Source organism: Artemia sp. Qi Xiang Cuo, chromosome 12 (assembly GCF_049724085.1).
Source record: "Artemia sp. Qi Xiang Cuo chromosome 12, ASM4972408v1, whole genome shotgun sequence".
Classification (NCBI taxonomy): Eukaryota; Metazoa; Arthropoda; class Branchiopoda; order Anostraca; family Artemiidae; genus Artemia; species Artemia sp. Qi Xiang Cuo.
The window spans coordinates 30,693,307-30,711,457 of NC_142805.1; the positions used below are offsets into that span (position 1 = coordinate 30,693,307).

Here is an 18,151-nt window from a genome sequence, read left to right on the forward strand (position 1 = left end):
TGTAGAACTACACTGCCAATATACGATCCTTGTATCCTAACGCCGGTATTACAATGTGTAGGGACTTGTAATGTTCTAGATTCCAACTTACTAAGCAATTCTCTGTCGCTTGAGCAAGTTGTTAATGTGCCAACAGGGTAGAGATAACCGTGCGTTGGATCTAATTTTCCAGCAACTATTCTAATATTCCGGTTACATTAGCTCCAGTAGGTGTGACGGACCACTTTTGCATCATATGAGTACCCAGGGACGTCATGCATGGGGAGAGGGCGACCCCTCCTCAATGTTTTCACCCAGTCGTTAAAAAAGAATAAGTCAGGAAAATACCGGTTCGAGGCACCGCAATTTTATACGCTACAAATTTTCTTGACATCCATGTAGTAGTGAAGCAGCAAATGTTATGGGTGCCCGTCCATTTGTTGTATGTATGCTCTCTAGTTTTCTTGTTAATAGATCTCAATGTGTCCAACCTCCTTATCCTAAGCCACCTGAATATTTAAATAGTTTTGCTGTTCGTCACAAGGGACCAAGTTAGGCCCACTTTCAGTTCTTATTGTTTTTAGTCGTATTTCAACTAAAGGTCGGCACCGTTTCCGTTTCTGTTTTTCTTCCACCGTTTTCTCCTTTTTCTGTTCTGTTTTTTTTTTAGGAATGAAAAAAAAGAGAAAACAGGTAGCCGTTTTTTTATTAACGTTTTTGTTTCTGTTCTGTTTTTTTTCTTATCGTTTTTGCCGTTTCTGTTTTTCTTAAACCCGTTTTTCTTCATTTTCCGTGTTTTGGTTGTGAATATAATTATGTAGTATTCTTGTGACTTTTATTGAATTTGGACACTTGTCATATATAGAAACATATAATCTTAGTCCATCCATCTCAAAGGACATGAATGTTCGATGGAACAGCACCCTTACTATGATATAAATTTATTGTAACCGTAAAGAACCACTGCGCAATTTCTTCAACCGAAGCCTTTGTGACGCTAAAATCAGAGAGCTCGAACTTATCAACAATGAGTGGTCCGTTGTGGAAGCTGTCATTGAGGTTCTTCGCCCGTTCAAACAGGCAACGGTGATAGCTAGAGGGTAGAATTATATTTCGGCAAGCAAAGTTTTGCTTGTGATTAAAGGATTTCAGATATTTTGTGAGACGCCAGATAGTAATGCCATTCCTGATTCAGTCAATGGCCTGAAGGAATTATTAGCTGTCCAACCCAGGAGATATTTTTTAACGGTCCTAGGTTTGATATGCTACTCTTCACAAGAGCTGTTTGTTGCTGTTGTTTTTTTTTACCCTGCAACTTACGGAAAAATGAACGATATGATAAGAGAATCAGCTCGTCAGTCCGTTTCTTCACTTCGAGAAGAGAAATACAGAAGAACCTCTTTAAATTCAATTGAACTCTGCATCTTTCCCAATTGACGTCACTCCTATCAAGACAAAGATTAGCGAAAATGCATCACCGACTCCACATCAAGAAGACAGCTTGTTTATTAAGTTTCTCGGCACGACTGGGCTTCGGATGGACTCTTCAAATCAAAATGCTAACAATATAAGCACTACCCGCGCAGCAGCAAACATTATTAGGGCATATGAATAGAGTTCCAGTGTTCTTGAGTGAAAGACGTAGATCAGGAAAAAATAATTCTGATCCACTAGAATTTTGGACTGACTATTTCTACACTTACCCAGAGTTAATTGAAATTTCTTGTATGAATCTCGCAGTGCCTGCAACTTCAGTAGCAAGTGAGAGTGCATTTAGTTTTGCTGGGTACTTTACTCGAAAGCAGTGCTCACGAATGACTGCAAAGTCACTTGAACTTTAAATGTTTCTAAGTGATAAGTTTTGATTTATGTGGCCATTTTGAATGTTTGGCCTTTTTTATATTTGATGTTTTTTATTAATCAATGTTTGTCAACGTTCATTTTACTCTCATAAGCCTAAAAAACTCTAAAAACGGAAATATCTGTAAAAACGACCGTTAAAAAGAAAAAAACGGACCGTTTCTCTCTTTCTGTATAAAAATGGAAAAAAGAAACGGAATTCCGTTTTTTTTTCCTCGTTTCTCTAAGCTTCTGTTTCTGTTCGGTTTTTAATTGCCGTTTTTTTACCGTTTCTATTTCAGCCAAAAACAGAAATGGTGCCGACCCCTAATTTCAACTAATACGCGGACGAACTAGCTGCTTTAACACAGAGGCTAAACCACAGTTTATATAATTAGGCTAAACCCTTATATTATATATGTGTATATATACTATTATATATACTGTGGGCTAAACCCTCCGACTACAGAACAGACTCATTGGAGATTTTTTATTGAATTAAAAAATGAACTAAGACAGGTAAAACTAACGGTTAGTGAGACAAAGAGCTCTTATATGACTTTTTCCTTTCTAAAAGTAGACAGTCATACTTCCTATAATTCCTTACTACCAACGAAGACAACTGTTAAAATGCTTGGAATACTTTTGGACAAAGATTTAAGATGGAATTCGCACTTTGACTACCTGAATAAAAAAGGTGCCTCACCTTTACATCCTTTTCAAACAGTTCTTGGTAACGAACTGTAAGTAAGGAGCGACCCGGCTCAATAGTAACCGAAACTCTAAATACATCAGAAGAATCAGATGCTGATTTCAAATATATAAGTTTCATCAAGTTTAGTCTTTCCAATCAAAAGTTACGCGCCTGAGAAAATTTGCCCTATTTTCGAAAAAAGGGAGAATCAACCCCTACAATTTATTAAACTCCAATGAAAACCCCACATCAAATTCAGCGTACCATATAATCTTATTGTAGCAGTTCCTAGCTTATATCTACAAAAATGTGGAATTTTGTATCTTTTGTAAGAAGAAAGATCACGGATGGCTGTTTATTTGTTAGTTTTTTTTGTGTGTTTTTTTTTTATTTTCCCAGAGGTGATCGTATCAATTCGGCTTTCTTATAATATCGTGAGAGGGCTCAGTCGAACAGAAATTAAAATTTCTGGTGCTTTTTTTAAGTGACCAAAAAAATTGGAGGGCAACTCGTCCCCCTCCCACGCTCATGTTTTTCCCGAAGTCAACCAATCAAAATTTTGAGATAGCCATTTTGTTCAGCATAGTCGAAAATGTAATTAATATGTCTTTGAGGATGACTTAATCTCCCACTGTTCCCGGGGGAAGGGCTACAAATTATAAACTTTGCCCATTGTTTACATATAGTATTGGTTATTAGGAAGTATACAGGCGTTTTCAGGAGGATTTTTTTTTCTAGTGGGGGGTCGGGGTCAGAGTAGGGTTACAGGGAAGGATCTTTCCATGGAGGATATTTCCTTGGGGGAAGGGACATTTCTATGAAGCATTATTTTCTGTGAAGCCAGATTTCCCAGCATTATTTAAAAAACGATCAGAAATTAAACGAAAAAACAAGTTTTTTTCAACTGAAAGTAAGAAGCAACATTAAGAACTTAAAAAGAACGGACAGGATTTCGAATATGATGTGGGCAGTTTCTGAGTCATTACCTCGCTCTTTACGCTAAATTTTTTTTAGTACTTTCAAAAGAGCTATCTATTCTAATTAACCGGCCTTTGTGATTCAGGGGTTTGTGTTTCGAACAAAATTCGAACTTTAGCGTAGAGAGCAAGGTATTGACTAGGGAGCGAACTCCCTAATATAGCCAACGTAATAAAAACATACAAATATAAAAATTAGTTACGTAAGTTAATTCGTAAGTTATGTCAGAACCAATTTTTGAGAAATCCAATTAGCCAAAAAAAGGAAAATTAATATGCAAATTTCATTTTAATTATCCATGTTCGGTGAGCCAAAATCAAAGCTGCATTAATTAAAAAACGCTCAGAAATTAACTAAAAAACAACTTTTTTTTTAACTGAAAGTAAGGAGCGACATTAAAACTTAAAACGAACAGAAATTATTCCGTATATGAAAGGGACTGTCCCCTCCTCAACGCCTCGCGCTTTACGCTAAAGTTTGACTATGTCTCACAACTTTATTTTTTAAAACAATGAAAAACTTCACTCTCGCTCTTGACGCTAAAGTTTTTCATTGTTTTAAAAAATAAAGTTGTGAGACATAGTCAAACTTTAGCGTAAAGCACCAGGCGTTGAGGAGGAGACAGTCCCTTTCATATACGGAATAATTTCTGTTCGTTTTAAGGTTTAATGTCGCTCTTTACTTTCAATTAAAAAAACTTGTTTTTTTAGTTAATCCAGCCTAAAAAGATTTAGTATGCGAACTGACATTTTAAAGTTTGCATACTGCAGACTGCAGTTATGTTAGACCTTCACTTGAATATACCTGTCCATCTTGGCATCCGTGGCTGATGAAGGACAAATCAAATGGACTTTAATATGGTAAAAAGGGCGTAAAAAATTAAACCTGGACAGAAGACAGAACTGCTCATCATATGACGATGCACTCAAGCAATTGAATTTGAATTCCTTGATAGTTGTAAACTGGAGTTGACATATACTTTTTGGACTAAATGTTTGAACTCTTTAACTCATCTTGGTATATTACCCCGGGTTCTAGGCGTTTACCCCCCCCCCCCCCGGCGATTACATCCGCGGAAAATACCCCATGGAAATTAAGGCTTTGCAAATTTGAGAATTTTCTTTGTGTTTTTTTTCCGTAGGGGGAATAAATTTTGGTACTTGTGTATTATGCGCCACTCACTAAAAGTTTACGCTGTATAAAATTCGAGAACACACCAGTTTTGCCGTTAGTTTTTTTCGTTACTTCAGAAATAAATCTGGGCTATAGCTTTTCATATTAGGGGGGGGGGGGTAAAGTATAGAGGGTCTGCATGCAAAATGTATTTGGTAAAAATATTCTACATATTAGATACATGCATAGAGAAGAGTATTTTAAAGCCAAATATAAGGCCATGAACATAGTAAAATAACATAAACTTTGATGAACGATCATCATAAAACACTTAAATGAAACACTACATTAACCTAATAATAGCACTTAATACTTGGAAAATCGGTCATTGAAAAAAAAACCTAACACTTGGAAAAAACACTTAATGAAATATTACATTTACTTTATATATATATATATATTTTTTTTTTCTTTTTTTAGTTAACAAAATTTCCTGATACCTCACTATTCTTCTGTCATTCTTTAGCGGCCATACCTAGAAGAAATTGTTTTCTGACTTCAAACTGTCCAAATACTTTACCACCCCATCCCCCCTTATGTGCAAATATATAGCCCAAATTATATATTTCCCATCTATTCTGTCACTTATCTTTGTCTTGTCTCATGCTAAGATGAAAGAAACTAACGAAGAAACCGGTTTGTTCTCGAGTTTTGCACAGCGTAAACTTGAGTGAATGGCGCATAATACACAAGTACCAAAATTCCTTCCCCCTATGGAAATTTAAAAAAAGCTCAAATAAAATTCTCAAATTTGGAAAGCCTTATTTTCCAAGGGTGGGGGGGTGTTTTCCGGTGGGTGGGGTATTTACCGAGGGGGGGGGTACTTTCCGCGGGTGGGATTTTCCGGAGGGTGTTTTTCGCGGGGGGGGGGGGGTATTTTCCGGGGGTTAAACGCCGGCCACCATTACCCGGCCTTACGAACTCTCCTACTAAAAAAAACAAACAACTAGAACAAAGAGCATAGGTAGCTTATAAGAGTGGAAACTGGCACTAGTGTCGACAAAAACTATCAACGCCATCTCGCATTTGGCGATGCTTTCAGTGTCATAATAAGAATAATTAATTCGATTAGTGTAATTGGTAAACTTAGGGTAGTAATAAGGGCCTGATCTCAATTACTAACAGAAAAATAACTAAGAAGTCTAAAAAATACCAAGTGTCACAGCCGCTAAATGGCCCTGATATTTTTTTTTTGTTTAGACTAGCGCCAGTTTCTATTCTTATAAATTACCCACACTCTTTGAACTAAATTCCGACAAATCAAACTGAATTGTCCACAATGATTGTTTCGTCCAGCTTGTAGTACCGCGAGATATCAGAAATCATGTGTTTTCACATGCATTTCTATAACCACGCTTTACGAAATCTTTGATGTACTTCATACATGACGTACCTGGACTGGCATTTGCTATTATAGTTAATAAAGCGTCTTAACTTAATGCCAGAGCAATACCTGTATCCTTGTTGACTACCAAATAAAACAACTACACAAAGGTTATTTCAAGAGTCAACAGCTTTGTTTTACCTTGCACTGGACTGTAGAACAATATTATTAAAGATTATTTCCATTAAAAGCTCAAATTAGCCCCACCGAAAGAAATAACAATAGATTAAAGAATAAAAAGGCTACCAATAAGCAAGATCGGCCATGGATCCTGGTGCTCTTGATACATGAGATAAAAAGATAAAAACATAAATGTTGGCAGGAGATCCAATGTAAATGCACTGAGAATCAATTCCCAAAGTTATATTGACACTGACAGTTTCTGAGAGGAAATTAATGAAATGTCATTTTGATCCAAAACATTTAAGCACAACCTTGTCTATCTGCTAGCTATGACAAGATTTATTATCGTTATTCTTTGAATACATAAAACATTACCACCCTGTTACAAACAAAATATCGACTGATTACGTGATTTCCCCCATGCCTGCCGATGAGGGAGGAGGGGTATCCCTACTTATCTAATTTCGTTCTGTTTGTCGGTTAAGATTCGATAGTTTTACGGCCAAAGTGTTTTTGACCTAGCCAGGAACCTTTCCCCTTAATAAGGGGGACATTACTACCTTTTACAAACGAAATATTGACCGGGTAAATAATTTCTGCAATACCTGCAGATGAAGAGGAGGGGCATCCCTACTTAACAAACCACGTTCTTTGTCGGTTAAGATTGGACAAATCTAGGGCCAATGCGCTTCTTGGCCGAGCCAGGAACCCTCCCCCTTAATAATGAGACATCACTACCATGTTACAGACAAAATAACCGTTGATTTTGAATCAAAGTTATCAAGTATTTTGCAGTAGGTTGCATCGGTTGCATAAAGACATGGCCAATTGTAGACAGAGAAAAGCCAAGACAGATAGTCCAAGTATTTGAGAGGCAAATGTTTAAATGGCGAAGATACGGGTAAATGGCAGGAGTATGCATGACTCTCTTATTGGACACATACTTGTTTGTTAGTTTTTGGAAAGGCATGCCTGCCTAGAGTCTCAGGCATGCTGACCAAGAATTTAAAATTGGCATAAGAATAAAAAGGCTACCAATAAGCAAGATCGGCCATGGATCCTGGTGCTCTTGATCCATGAGATAAAAAGATAAGAACATAAATGTTGGCAGGAGATCCAATGTAAATGCACTAAGAATCAATTCCCAAAGTTATATTGACACTGACAGTTTCTGAGAGGAAATTAATGAAATGCCATTTTGATCCAAAACATTTAAGCACAACCTTGTCTATCTGCTAGCTATGACAAGATTTATTATCATTATTCTTTGAATACATAAAAAATTACCACCCTGTTACAAACAAAATAACGACTGATTACGTGATTTCCCCCATGCCTGCCGATGAGGGAGGAGGGGTATCCCTACTTATCTAATTTCGTTCTGTTCGTCGGTTAAGATTCGATAAATTTACGGCCAAAGTGTTTTTTGGCCTAGCAAGGAACCTTTCCCCTTAATAAGGGGGATATTACTACCTTTTACAAACGAAATAATGACCGGGTAAATAATTTCTGCAATACCTGCAGATGAAGAGGAGGGGCATCCCTACTTAACAAACCACGTTCTTTTGTCGGTTAAGATTGGACAAATCTAGGGCCAAAGCGCTTCTTGGCCAAGCCAGGAACCGTCCCCCTTAATAATGAGACATCACTACCATGTTACAGACAAAATAACGACCGAGTAAATAATTTCTACCGTATCCTCAGATGAGGGGGAGGAGCATCCCTACTAATCAAACTTCGTTCTTTTGTCGGTTAAGATTGGATGACTTTAGGGTCAAAGTTTTTTTTTTTCAAACCAGGAATCCCCCCTTAATAAGGAGGACATCACTACCACACTAAAATAACGACCGAGTAAATAATTTCTTCCGTACCCTCAGATCAGGGAGAGGGGCATCTCTTCTTATCAATCTTCGTGCTACTTGTTAATCAAAATTTAGTAAATTTAGGCCCATAGTGGTTTTTGGCTATGTCGGAAACTCCCTCCCTTAATAAGCCCTCTAGTACCCTTTTCTTATACTTTTAGCATTACGCATCCATAACTGAGGCGTAGTATACGTTGACTATATAAAAATGTGTGCAGGGGTTGAGCAAGAACCAGGATAGAATATTCTGAACCTGGAGAAAATATATCATTCTAATTGTTGTTCTTTATAATAAAAACAAAGATGCTTATATAGGGGGGGGGGGGGGTAAAATATATTTCAAAGGAGGGGGGGGGTGTGCAATTACAAAAAAAGTCTTTATTTAGTGTTTTTTTTTCAAAATTAAATATATAAAAAAAACAAGTTTTCTTCAACTGAAAGTAAGGAGCAACATTAAAACTTAAAACAAACAGAAATTATTACGTATATGAGGGTTGTTGCACCCTCCTCGACACCTCGCTCTTCATGCTAAAGTTTTCCTGCACTTAAAAAAAAGTTACTTATTGTTCTAAATTAAACGACCCTTGTGTTTCGGGAGTCGTTTTTAAAGAATTGGGATAGAATTTAAACTTTGGCGTAAAGAGCGAGGTGCTGAGGAGGGGGAACCCTCATCACATACATAATAAGTTCTGTTCGTTTTAAATTTTAATGTTGCTCTTTTGAAAAAGCTTGTTTTTTTTTATTTCGGGTCGTTTTTTTAACGCTAGGATATCTGGCTCCACCTCCACGGAAAAAATACCCACCCCACCGAACTATCCTCTGGACAGTTCAGTCCTGGCGAAAATTTACTCCGGACAATTACCCTTGACATCTCCACGAGTAAAATTGAATCGGTAAAGAGAAAGCAAGAGATATAAAGAAATTTCGTATAGGAATTCTGGCAAATTCCCCCAGTGTAAAATTTCCCCAGAAAGGTTCACCCCCATGGAATCTTGCGTTTCCATAGAAAATTCTCCCCGTGCAAAATCCTCCAAGCAGAAAATTCGTCCCCCCTCCCCACCCCAAAAATTTATGCATACTTCCAGATAACCAATACTATGCGTAAACAATGGTCAAATTTTATAACTTAGACCTTTCCCGAGAGGCTGTGAGGGGCCATGTTGTCTCCAAAGATATAGTTATTGGGCCTTTCAACTATGCTGATCAAAATAGCTATCTCAAAATTTTGATCGGACGATTTTAGACAAAAATGTGGTGTGGGAGGGGGCCTAGTTGGCCTCCAATTCTTTCGGTTGTTTAAAAAGGACAATAGAACTCTTCGTTTCTATTAGATTGAGCCCTCTCCCGACGTTCTAGGCCAACTGAGTCGATACGATCACCTCTGGGAAAAACAACACAAACAAACTAATAAACACGCATCCTTGATCTTTCTTCTGGCAAAAATAACAAAATTCCACATTTTTGCAGATAGGAGCTCGAAACCTCTTCAATAAGGTTCTTTGATACGCTGAATCTGATGGCGTGATTTTCAGTAAAATTACATGACTTCTAGGAGGTCTTTCGCCCTTTTTTCGAAAATCAGAGAAATTTTCTCAGGCTCATAGCTTTTGATGGGTAAGATTAAAATTAATAAAACTTATATATTTAGAATCAGCATAATAAGCCAATTATTTTAATATATTGGTATCAAAATTCCGTTTTTTAGAGTTTCGGTTACTATTGAGCCGGGTCGCTCCTTACTTACAGTTCGTTACCAGGAACTGTTTGAAAGATTTTGCGTAAAATTGTCTAACCCTCAAAAAGAGATTTGGATACCCCTGGCCCAGACACGACCTCGGCAAGACACAATATAGTGATTTTACGGACTAATAAAAAAATAATATCTTCTTAGTCTTAATATGAGAGGGAGGGTTTATAATTTTTTCTTTTAAGTTTCAGATAGCAAAACTCTCTTAAAATTGTTTTCATTACATTCTTGAAAAGGTCATTTCGGGGTGGAGTATCACAAAGAATTTCACGATAACATCACTATTTTCATTCAATATACCGAATGACGGAAAAATAATAAATAGAGACATAACATAAAAAAGGAAAAACGAGCAAAACTGGGGTTTTTAAAGGTCAAATGAAAATACTGACAAAACACAACAAAGCGAATATTTCGAGGGGACAAACGCCTCTCTTCTTCAGCGCGAAACGAAAACATATATTCAATGAGAGTGCTGAAGAAAAAACCAACAAAATAAAATACGGAAAGTTAATGTGAAAAAAAAACCAAAAAATTAAAAAATGAATAAAATTCAATAAAAGCCAAAAAGTATAAGAATTAACACCAAATACCTAACAGCCATAAAAGTGAGTCATTCACCAATATCCACAATTTGCAAAAAAAAAATTTAAAATTTTAACCACCATCGACGGATACTAGCGAATAACTGAGATAAAAGAAAACATTCATTCTCTCTTCACTCAAAACAGAACAAACCAGCAAGTGAGTGTGTTGGAGAATTTGGTCATCTAATTTCTGATTTGTATAATTGCATTCCTTGCAGACACCCTTTGAGACCGAAGGGGTTGTTGATGTGTCTGTTTATGTGATTGGGAAAGTGGTACAAGGTTTATATCTGGGACTACTAAAGTATCGGCTTCTCTTTTGAGGAAACCGAAATACGGCTCATTTATTCTTATATCAACTGAATCCCTGTTCAAAGCTAGACCTAATTGTTCTAGACCTATTTATGAATTTCAACAGCTTCTCTGTAGTGCTGGACAATACCTTTGTCATGCGAAATTAGACTAGCTAGCTTGATTGGCGCACTCCAAATGCTAAAAACACTGAAAAAATTTCGAGTTCCTAAGGACAAGCTGAAACTAATACTTTGTTCTTTCATCCGCCCCTTACTTGAATATGGTTGTCCGGTTTGGCTCTTTGCCCTTACCCAGGATGAAACTGATAAAATAGAACGAGTTCAGAAGAAATCACTGCAAATCATTTATGGCGGTTCCCCTGTACCTTACTCCTTTTACCTCAAAGAATTTAAACTTGAATCCCTTTCTTCCCGCCGAGAAAAATTATACCAAAGATTTAGCTCCTCCAACATCCCATCTACCGATCATTCCTTGCATCCCCTTTTGTCCCTATAAGATCTCGTCCCCCCAGGCAAGTGGCTAAGAAGGTTCCGAAACTGACCCCAGTCCACTGTAACACCATGCGCTACGGTAAAAGCTTTGTGCCAAGCTTTGTGAAATATTACAATGATCTCTAGTGTTTTTATTCTTTAGTTTATTTTATCCTGACGAAGTTTTACCAGACAACATTATTTTGCTAATTATGACTAAGAGACATCATATTTGGGCTTTGCCCACGAGAGCTATGTCTTGTTTTTGAATTAAATGAATTTGAATAGAGCGAGAAGTGTTATGCACGCGTTCTTATGCTGATTTTCATCAAATTAAGGTTATTGCTGAAAATTCTTTTCAGCGTGATTGTAGGATTTCTAGACAAAGACTTTCTGAGAAATTCCACCGTTTAAAATTGGAAAAACTCTCTAATAAACCACCTTTTGTCCCAAAAGTGTCTCCTGGTCCTTCTGTGATAAATCTCAGCTCTACGCCCCTTACGACAGAGCAAAATCAAGTTCTGTCGAAAGGATTGAAATTTTCAATAGCCCCTTCGAAAACACCCTATAGTGAAATTATTACGAACACAAGAGGGGACATTTCATGACTCTCGTACGGAGATTGGAGGAATTGCTGAGGTTGGATCACATTTTGTTGAAACCTTGTTGGATTTGCCTTTTGTTAATAATCCAAATTTAAAAGAAATTTAGTAAAAATGAACACTTAGTCTTACGCTCACTACATAAAGATCATTCCAGGATTATTGAGATAGCCGATAAAGGCAATATTGTTGTTGTATTAGATTCAGATGATTACGACAAAAACGTCGGAGAAATTTTAAATGATTCTAACACTTGTGAACAATTAGCTACCGATTCCACAAGAAAATTTGTCCAGGAAGTCCGAAAAAAGCTTTCTTATCTAAAGGTGAAATCACAGATCAATTGTACAAAAGGTTTTACCCACGGGGGTCCACGTTCCCTCGTTAATGGTCTTCCTAAAAGTCATAAGCCCGGTAATCCACTTTGACCCATTATTTCTTCTTATAATTCTCCTACAGCAAAAAATAGGGAAATTCTTATCCGAAGTATTTCGCCCACTAATTCAGGCTCAAAAATCCTATATTAAAAATTCCGCTGATTTCATTTCCAAGGTAAAGCAAAATTCGGTTAAACCAAATACAAGAATTGGCAGTTTTGATTGAGATTAAATGTATACCAATTGTGATCCTCAAAAGACCGAACTGATTTTGGAGCATAAGCTTAGTTCTAACCCATCTATATCAGAAAAATCTACTCTTTCGAATCAGACACTTTTTACTTCCTTTTTCGAATTTCTTTTTACTTCCATTATAGAGGCATTTTTTATAGAAAGAAATATGGGCTTTCAATGGGTGCCTCCCCCCACCCACCCCATTCACCAATACAGACTGATATCTTCATGGAAGACCCTGAAGAAAGGGCTATTTCGTAAACCTGAATTTTGGGTTCGTTTTAAAGATGGTATTTTTTATTTGTGGGAGCATGGTGACGAGTCTCTGGGGTATTTCCTTCACTTGCTTAACTCCTTGGATCCAAAACTTAAATTTACTAAGGAATCAAACGTAAAGAGGCGTCTTCCTTTCTTAGATGTTCTGGTGCACCGAAATGATACATGTTTCGAGTTTGGTGTCTATAGAAAACCCACACATAGTGACATTTACTTAAATTATTCCTCTAATCATTCTCCTGCTGTGAAAAGAAGAGTTGTCACTTCTCTATTTGACAGAGCATTGCAAGTTTGTTCAATACTCTTCCTGGATTTAGAGCTCGACCACCTTAGAGATATTTTATTTGTAAAAGGTTAGCCAATTAGTTTAATAAATTCTGTAACTGCAAAACGCATTAAAGGATTATCAGATAGTTAAACAGAAAACGCAAATCAATTGGAAAATTTAGTTTATCTTGGTCTCCCATACGTTAAAGGGGTTTCAGAACATATTTCAAAAAATCTAAGAAAAAATAACATTTACACTTACTATAAACCCAGAAAACTATCAGGTCCCAAACTGATCAAGGTAAAGACCCTATCCCGATATATGAAAACTCCGGTGTATACAAAATTCCTTGCTCGTGTGGTCTTTGGTATATCGGAAGAACTGATCAGCGACTTACGGATAGATATTAAGTCAGCACTCTACCTCAATTAATAACACACTTAAAAAAAACAGAAAAAAAAACAGAAAATTTTGACTCTACCCTTGCAGTGCACATTTTTGAAAACCCAGACCATACTATTTTAGTTAATCAATTTAGCCTAATTTTGCATGACAAAGGTATTGTCCACTACAGAGAAGCTGTTGAAATTTATAAATACCAACATTTAGGTGTAGCTTTAAACAGGGATTCAGGTGATTTAAGAATAAATGAGTCGTATTTCGGTTTTCTCAAAAGAGAAGCCGATACTTTAGTAGTCCCAGATATAAACCTTGTACCACCCTCCAAACACATAATCTGACACATCGACAACTTCTTAGGTCTGCCAGTGTCTGCAAGGAATGCAATTATTAAAATCAGAAATCAGATGACATAGTTCTCCAACTTATTCAATTGATGGTTTGTTTTGTTTTGAGTGAATGAATGTTTTTCTTTTATTTCTCAGTTATTTGTTAGTATCCGTCGATGGCGGTTCAAATTTTGGATTTTGTGCCAATCGTGGATATTGGTGAATGGCTCACTTTTATGGTTGTTAGGTATTTGGTTTTAATTCCTATAATTTTTGGCTTTTATTGAATTTTATTCATCTTTTAATTTTTCGGTTTTTTGTTGTTTTGTTGTTTGTTTGTGTTTTCACATTCACTATCCGCGTTTTATTTTGTTGATTTTTTCTTCGGAACTCTCACTGAATATATTTTTTGTTTGTCTCGCGCAAAAAGAGGCGTTTGTCCCCTCGAAATATTCGCTTCGTTGTGTTTTGTCAGTATTTTCATTTGGCCTTAAAAAACCCATTTTTGCTCGTTTTTCTTTCTTTATGTTATATCAGGCCAATGTGGTTTAAGAAATTGTTTTAAATAAAGACATAAATAATAATAAAATATTTTGCAGGAATTTTGCTAAAGGACCAACCTTAGTGGCACCTCCAGTAAGAAAAGTGATTGTCAAACTGCCATCTACATTTTCATTAAGACACTGGATCATAGATTTCTCTATTTGAATACCAGGAGATTGTTGAGCAGAAAGGACAAAATCTTCTGAATTCAACTCTTCTATTTTTTTCAAGGAATTATTTGCTAGTCGAACAAGAGATCCGCGACGAAATGGGGCTAATGGCTGACCTCTGGCACCTCGAAGCTAGAAATGATATTGAAAAAATAAGTAGATGTACAATGAATAGCACCTTTATAAGCATACAAAATGTATCAAGGCGTCCAGCAAGTATAATTCTATTTGAGTCATCTATCAAGATCAATGTGTTTCAGGCTTTTTACCCTTGCGGAACCCTTAAAACTAATTACATGACACAAGGAACTCTTCGACAACGGAATTCGTATTTACATGGCTAAATCATAGCATATTTTAGTTAAATGCTTCTGGCGGACCTTCGACAAAACCCTAGATTTCCAAGAAAAACCCTGATCGAGAAGACTTAGGGGCAAAAACAAGACCTGCTTTTAAAATGGAAGACCAATCGGATTCAACTGTAAAATACAAAAATAAAAATGGAGCCACCAAGGCCGCATCCAGGGGGAGAGTTACTAGATTTAATTCCTCCCTCCCCCTTTCGAAATTTTGGCCGACTCCTAAAAGCGTAGCAAAAATGAATAGAGGCAATCTCTGATGTGTTTTTTTGGAAGTTTTTTCTTACCCCCCCCCCCCCCTGAACCAAAATCCTGGATACAGCCTTGGGAGCCGTTCTATCCTATCGAATGATATTTAATTAGTCTTTCCCCCCTTTTTTACACCTTCCATTCGAGGTGTCGTTTCAAATAATTTCATAAATTCGTCCGTTCGTGCAAACACAGCTCATATTTGAAAATAATTTCGAAAACAAATTTTGCACTAGTTTTTTAAGACAAATTATAAGTAAAAAAGGTACTTGTGTTATATATTCCTACCTAATATTTTTCTAATATATTTCTCTGATGCTCAATCCTAATGAAATTAACCCAAGTAAGATAAAAATATAATAGTTTAGAATCAAATTTGGGCTATATGTTTGCACATTAGGGGTGGGGTGGGGGGGGGGAGTAAAGCATAGCGGGTCTTTAAGGTTCAATACCGTATTGGTTATAACTAGAATATTACACCCAAAAAATTACAGTAATCAGTAACCATTGCTATTTCCCTTCTCTACTCCAAATTTGCCAAAGATAAGATACGATCTGTCCCTACTTGTGCCGACCTGGGCATGAAATTCCCCTAATAAAAATACAAAAATTGTTATTTAATAAGAAGTTATTTCGCGAGAGAAATGAGCAAGCTAGACAAATCAAAACACACAATTAAAAGATAAAAAATAATATTATTTTAAGCCATCTCCGTGCGTCCTTTCTTCAAGCGAAATTTTAAAGTTTTCTTTATTGGGCTTGCCATTTATGGGAAATGTAACTTGTCTCTCTTTTCTGATGCGATCACCAGCATTAATTTTGAAGCGAAGTAAATTAAGGCCCTTGGATGAAACCCTTAAAATATAAAAAAAAAATCGAAACTGTGCACGAATGAATTGAAGAAGTAATCGTCAGATTCAATGGGGAAAAAAATTTATAATTTTTTGTTTTTGATCCATACTTAAAAAACAAAGCAAAAATGGAAATGCCCAGACACAGCAGCCTTCTAGTTTTGCTAGTCAGTAGGTGATATATAGTCCTGTCTTCATTATGGCTTTTCAGGCGAAGTCGGACGAGTAAAAAAAGCTTTTTGCTCATCAAAAAACAAACGTTCCTGAAAAACATGTATTGTTCTGTGAAGTATGGATAATTAACTTTATGTTATAGTGAAGTATTTTTTGTAGTATTTTTTAGGTGTCTTATCTCTCCTAGATCGGTGATAATTAGAAATTATATTAAAAATAAGTTTTCAACTGTAACTAAGGAGTAACGTTAAAACTTCAAACGAGCATACATTATTCCGTGTAAATAAAAAAGATCATGACAGCGTTGTTTCTACATTAGATTTTATAAAAAAAAACGAACGAAGATCAATTTAAAAAAAAAAAGTTTGAGGGAAGTAAAGAGCGAAGTTGAAACATAAAACGGACAAAAATTATTACTTCACAGCCTATCTAATATAGATAAATAAAACTAGTACAAATAAACCAACAAATTGTATTTCGCTGTGGGTTTAGGATTATAAAATACTAGCAATTTTCTGAAAACACAAAATAATATAGGAGTTTTGGTACAGTAAAAGCAAACCAATTAAGGACAGTTTTACAGAATAAAAATATTATCAATCCCTTTTAAGATACAGCAACAATCAATTTTAGGATTGTTGTTTTATTTTTATTTTTTCGTTTAATATAGTATCATTTCTGATCATTTTCCAGTTAGTGTTGTTTTAGATGTAGCCCAAAGTTTATCTCAACCTGCATTTAAAAAACATGGAAATAAAAATTCTTCCCGACAGAAAAAATTGATTTATTTTAAGCTTTTGCGTGAATTCATAGATAATAAAGACTGGACCCCCATTTTCGATTCAAATGATGTTAATGATGCTTTTTCGAAATTTATCCATGATATGATCAAACTCCAAGATCAAGCAGCATCGACAAGATTTTTGCGCGGAAAGTTTTCAAAAAATTTAACCCGTGGATTACGGATGGTATTTTGACGTCACTTAAGATGAAAAAGAAAAAGCATCGTCAGTATCTGGCTGCCCAATCTGATGTATTTTACGAGGAATATAGAACTTATAGAAATAAACTGAATTCTATTATAAGATATGCCAAAGAAAATATTTTTCCGATAAATTTTTACAGTATAAGTCAAATATGAAAAAGACATGCCAGGTAATCAATGATAAAATCCGCCCCAATCATCGTTCGAGTTCTAGAGTTAATTTTCTTGAACTTGATGGTTCAAAAGTGGCGGATACAAAAGAAATTTTGGATATTTTTGGCAAGCATTTCAGTACTATTGGGTCTAGGATTGCATCGAGTACAAATAGGCAAGAGAGTCAGTCGACTGATTTTGTTGTTGACGATGAAGCACCAAACTCATTTGATTTTTCTGAAATTGCACCTCAGGAAGTTAAAAAACATATAATGAAACTAAAGCAAAGTTTTTCATTGGATGATTTTGGGTTTTCTACACAAATTGTGAAACAAATAGCTCCTAATATTGCCCCATTGTTGGCACATATTTTTAATTTGTCTTTACTAAATGGAGTTTTTCCTGATCTTTTAAGAAATGCCGATGCATTAGCTTTGTATAAAGGTGGTACTTCTACGGATCCTTCAAATTATAGAGGAATTTCACTGTTATCGGTTTATAGTAAAATTTTGGAAAAAAATTGCTCATAAACAACTTCAAAATTATTTATGTAATAATAAAATATTGCATCCTTCGCAGTATGGATTCATTAAAGGAAAATCAGCAGAAATAGCAATACATCAGCTATTAATTGAAATAAATAATGCACTGGACACTGGGCAGGGCGCCTTGGCTATATTCTTGGATGTGGCCAAGGCGTTCGACTCGGTGGATCATCGTCTTTTACTAAATAAACTAAAAAAATATGGATTTTCTTCAAAATCATTGAATTTTTTTGCATCTTGCCTTGCTGAAAGAAAAATTGAATGCCATGACAGTAAAGGAATCCGATCTAAGTCATTTTCCGTAAATTGTGGCATTCCTCAGGGCTCTGTTTTGGGTCCTACCTTATTTCTTCTTTTTATGAATGATTTGCCTGAGTTTCTCCAAAATTGTTATGTTTGCGGATGATGTTGTGATTTTTTCTTCCCATTCAGATTTAACACAGCATTTCCTGAACATCCAAAGTACTCTATCAACTACTTCAGAGT

The 18,151-nt window shown here is 35.9% G+C and overlaps 1 protein-coding gene across 1 annotated transcript in view; it reads right to left on the reverse strand.

Annotated features, from left to right (window-relative positions):
* The window catches only part of LOC148946000 (uncharacterized), a 51,404-nt gene that overhangs the window by 2,119 nt on the left and 31,134 nt on the right, over nt 1-18,151 (reverse strand). Inside the window, exon 3 of the mRNA XM_089097774.1 lies at nt 14,257-14,481. Within this exon, the coding sequence (XP_088953900.1) occupies nt 14,257-14,481 (225 nt within the window). The remainder of the gene's footprint in view (nt 1-14,256; nt 14,482-18,151) is intronic.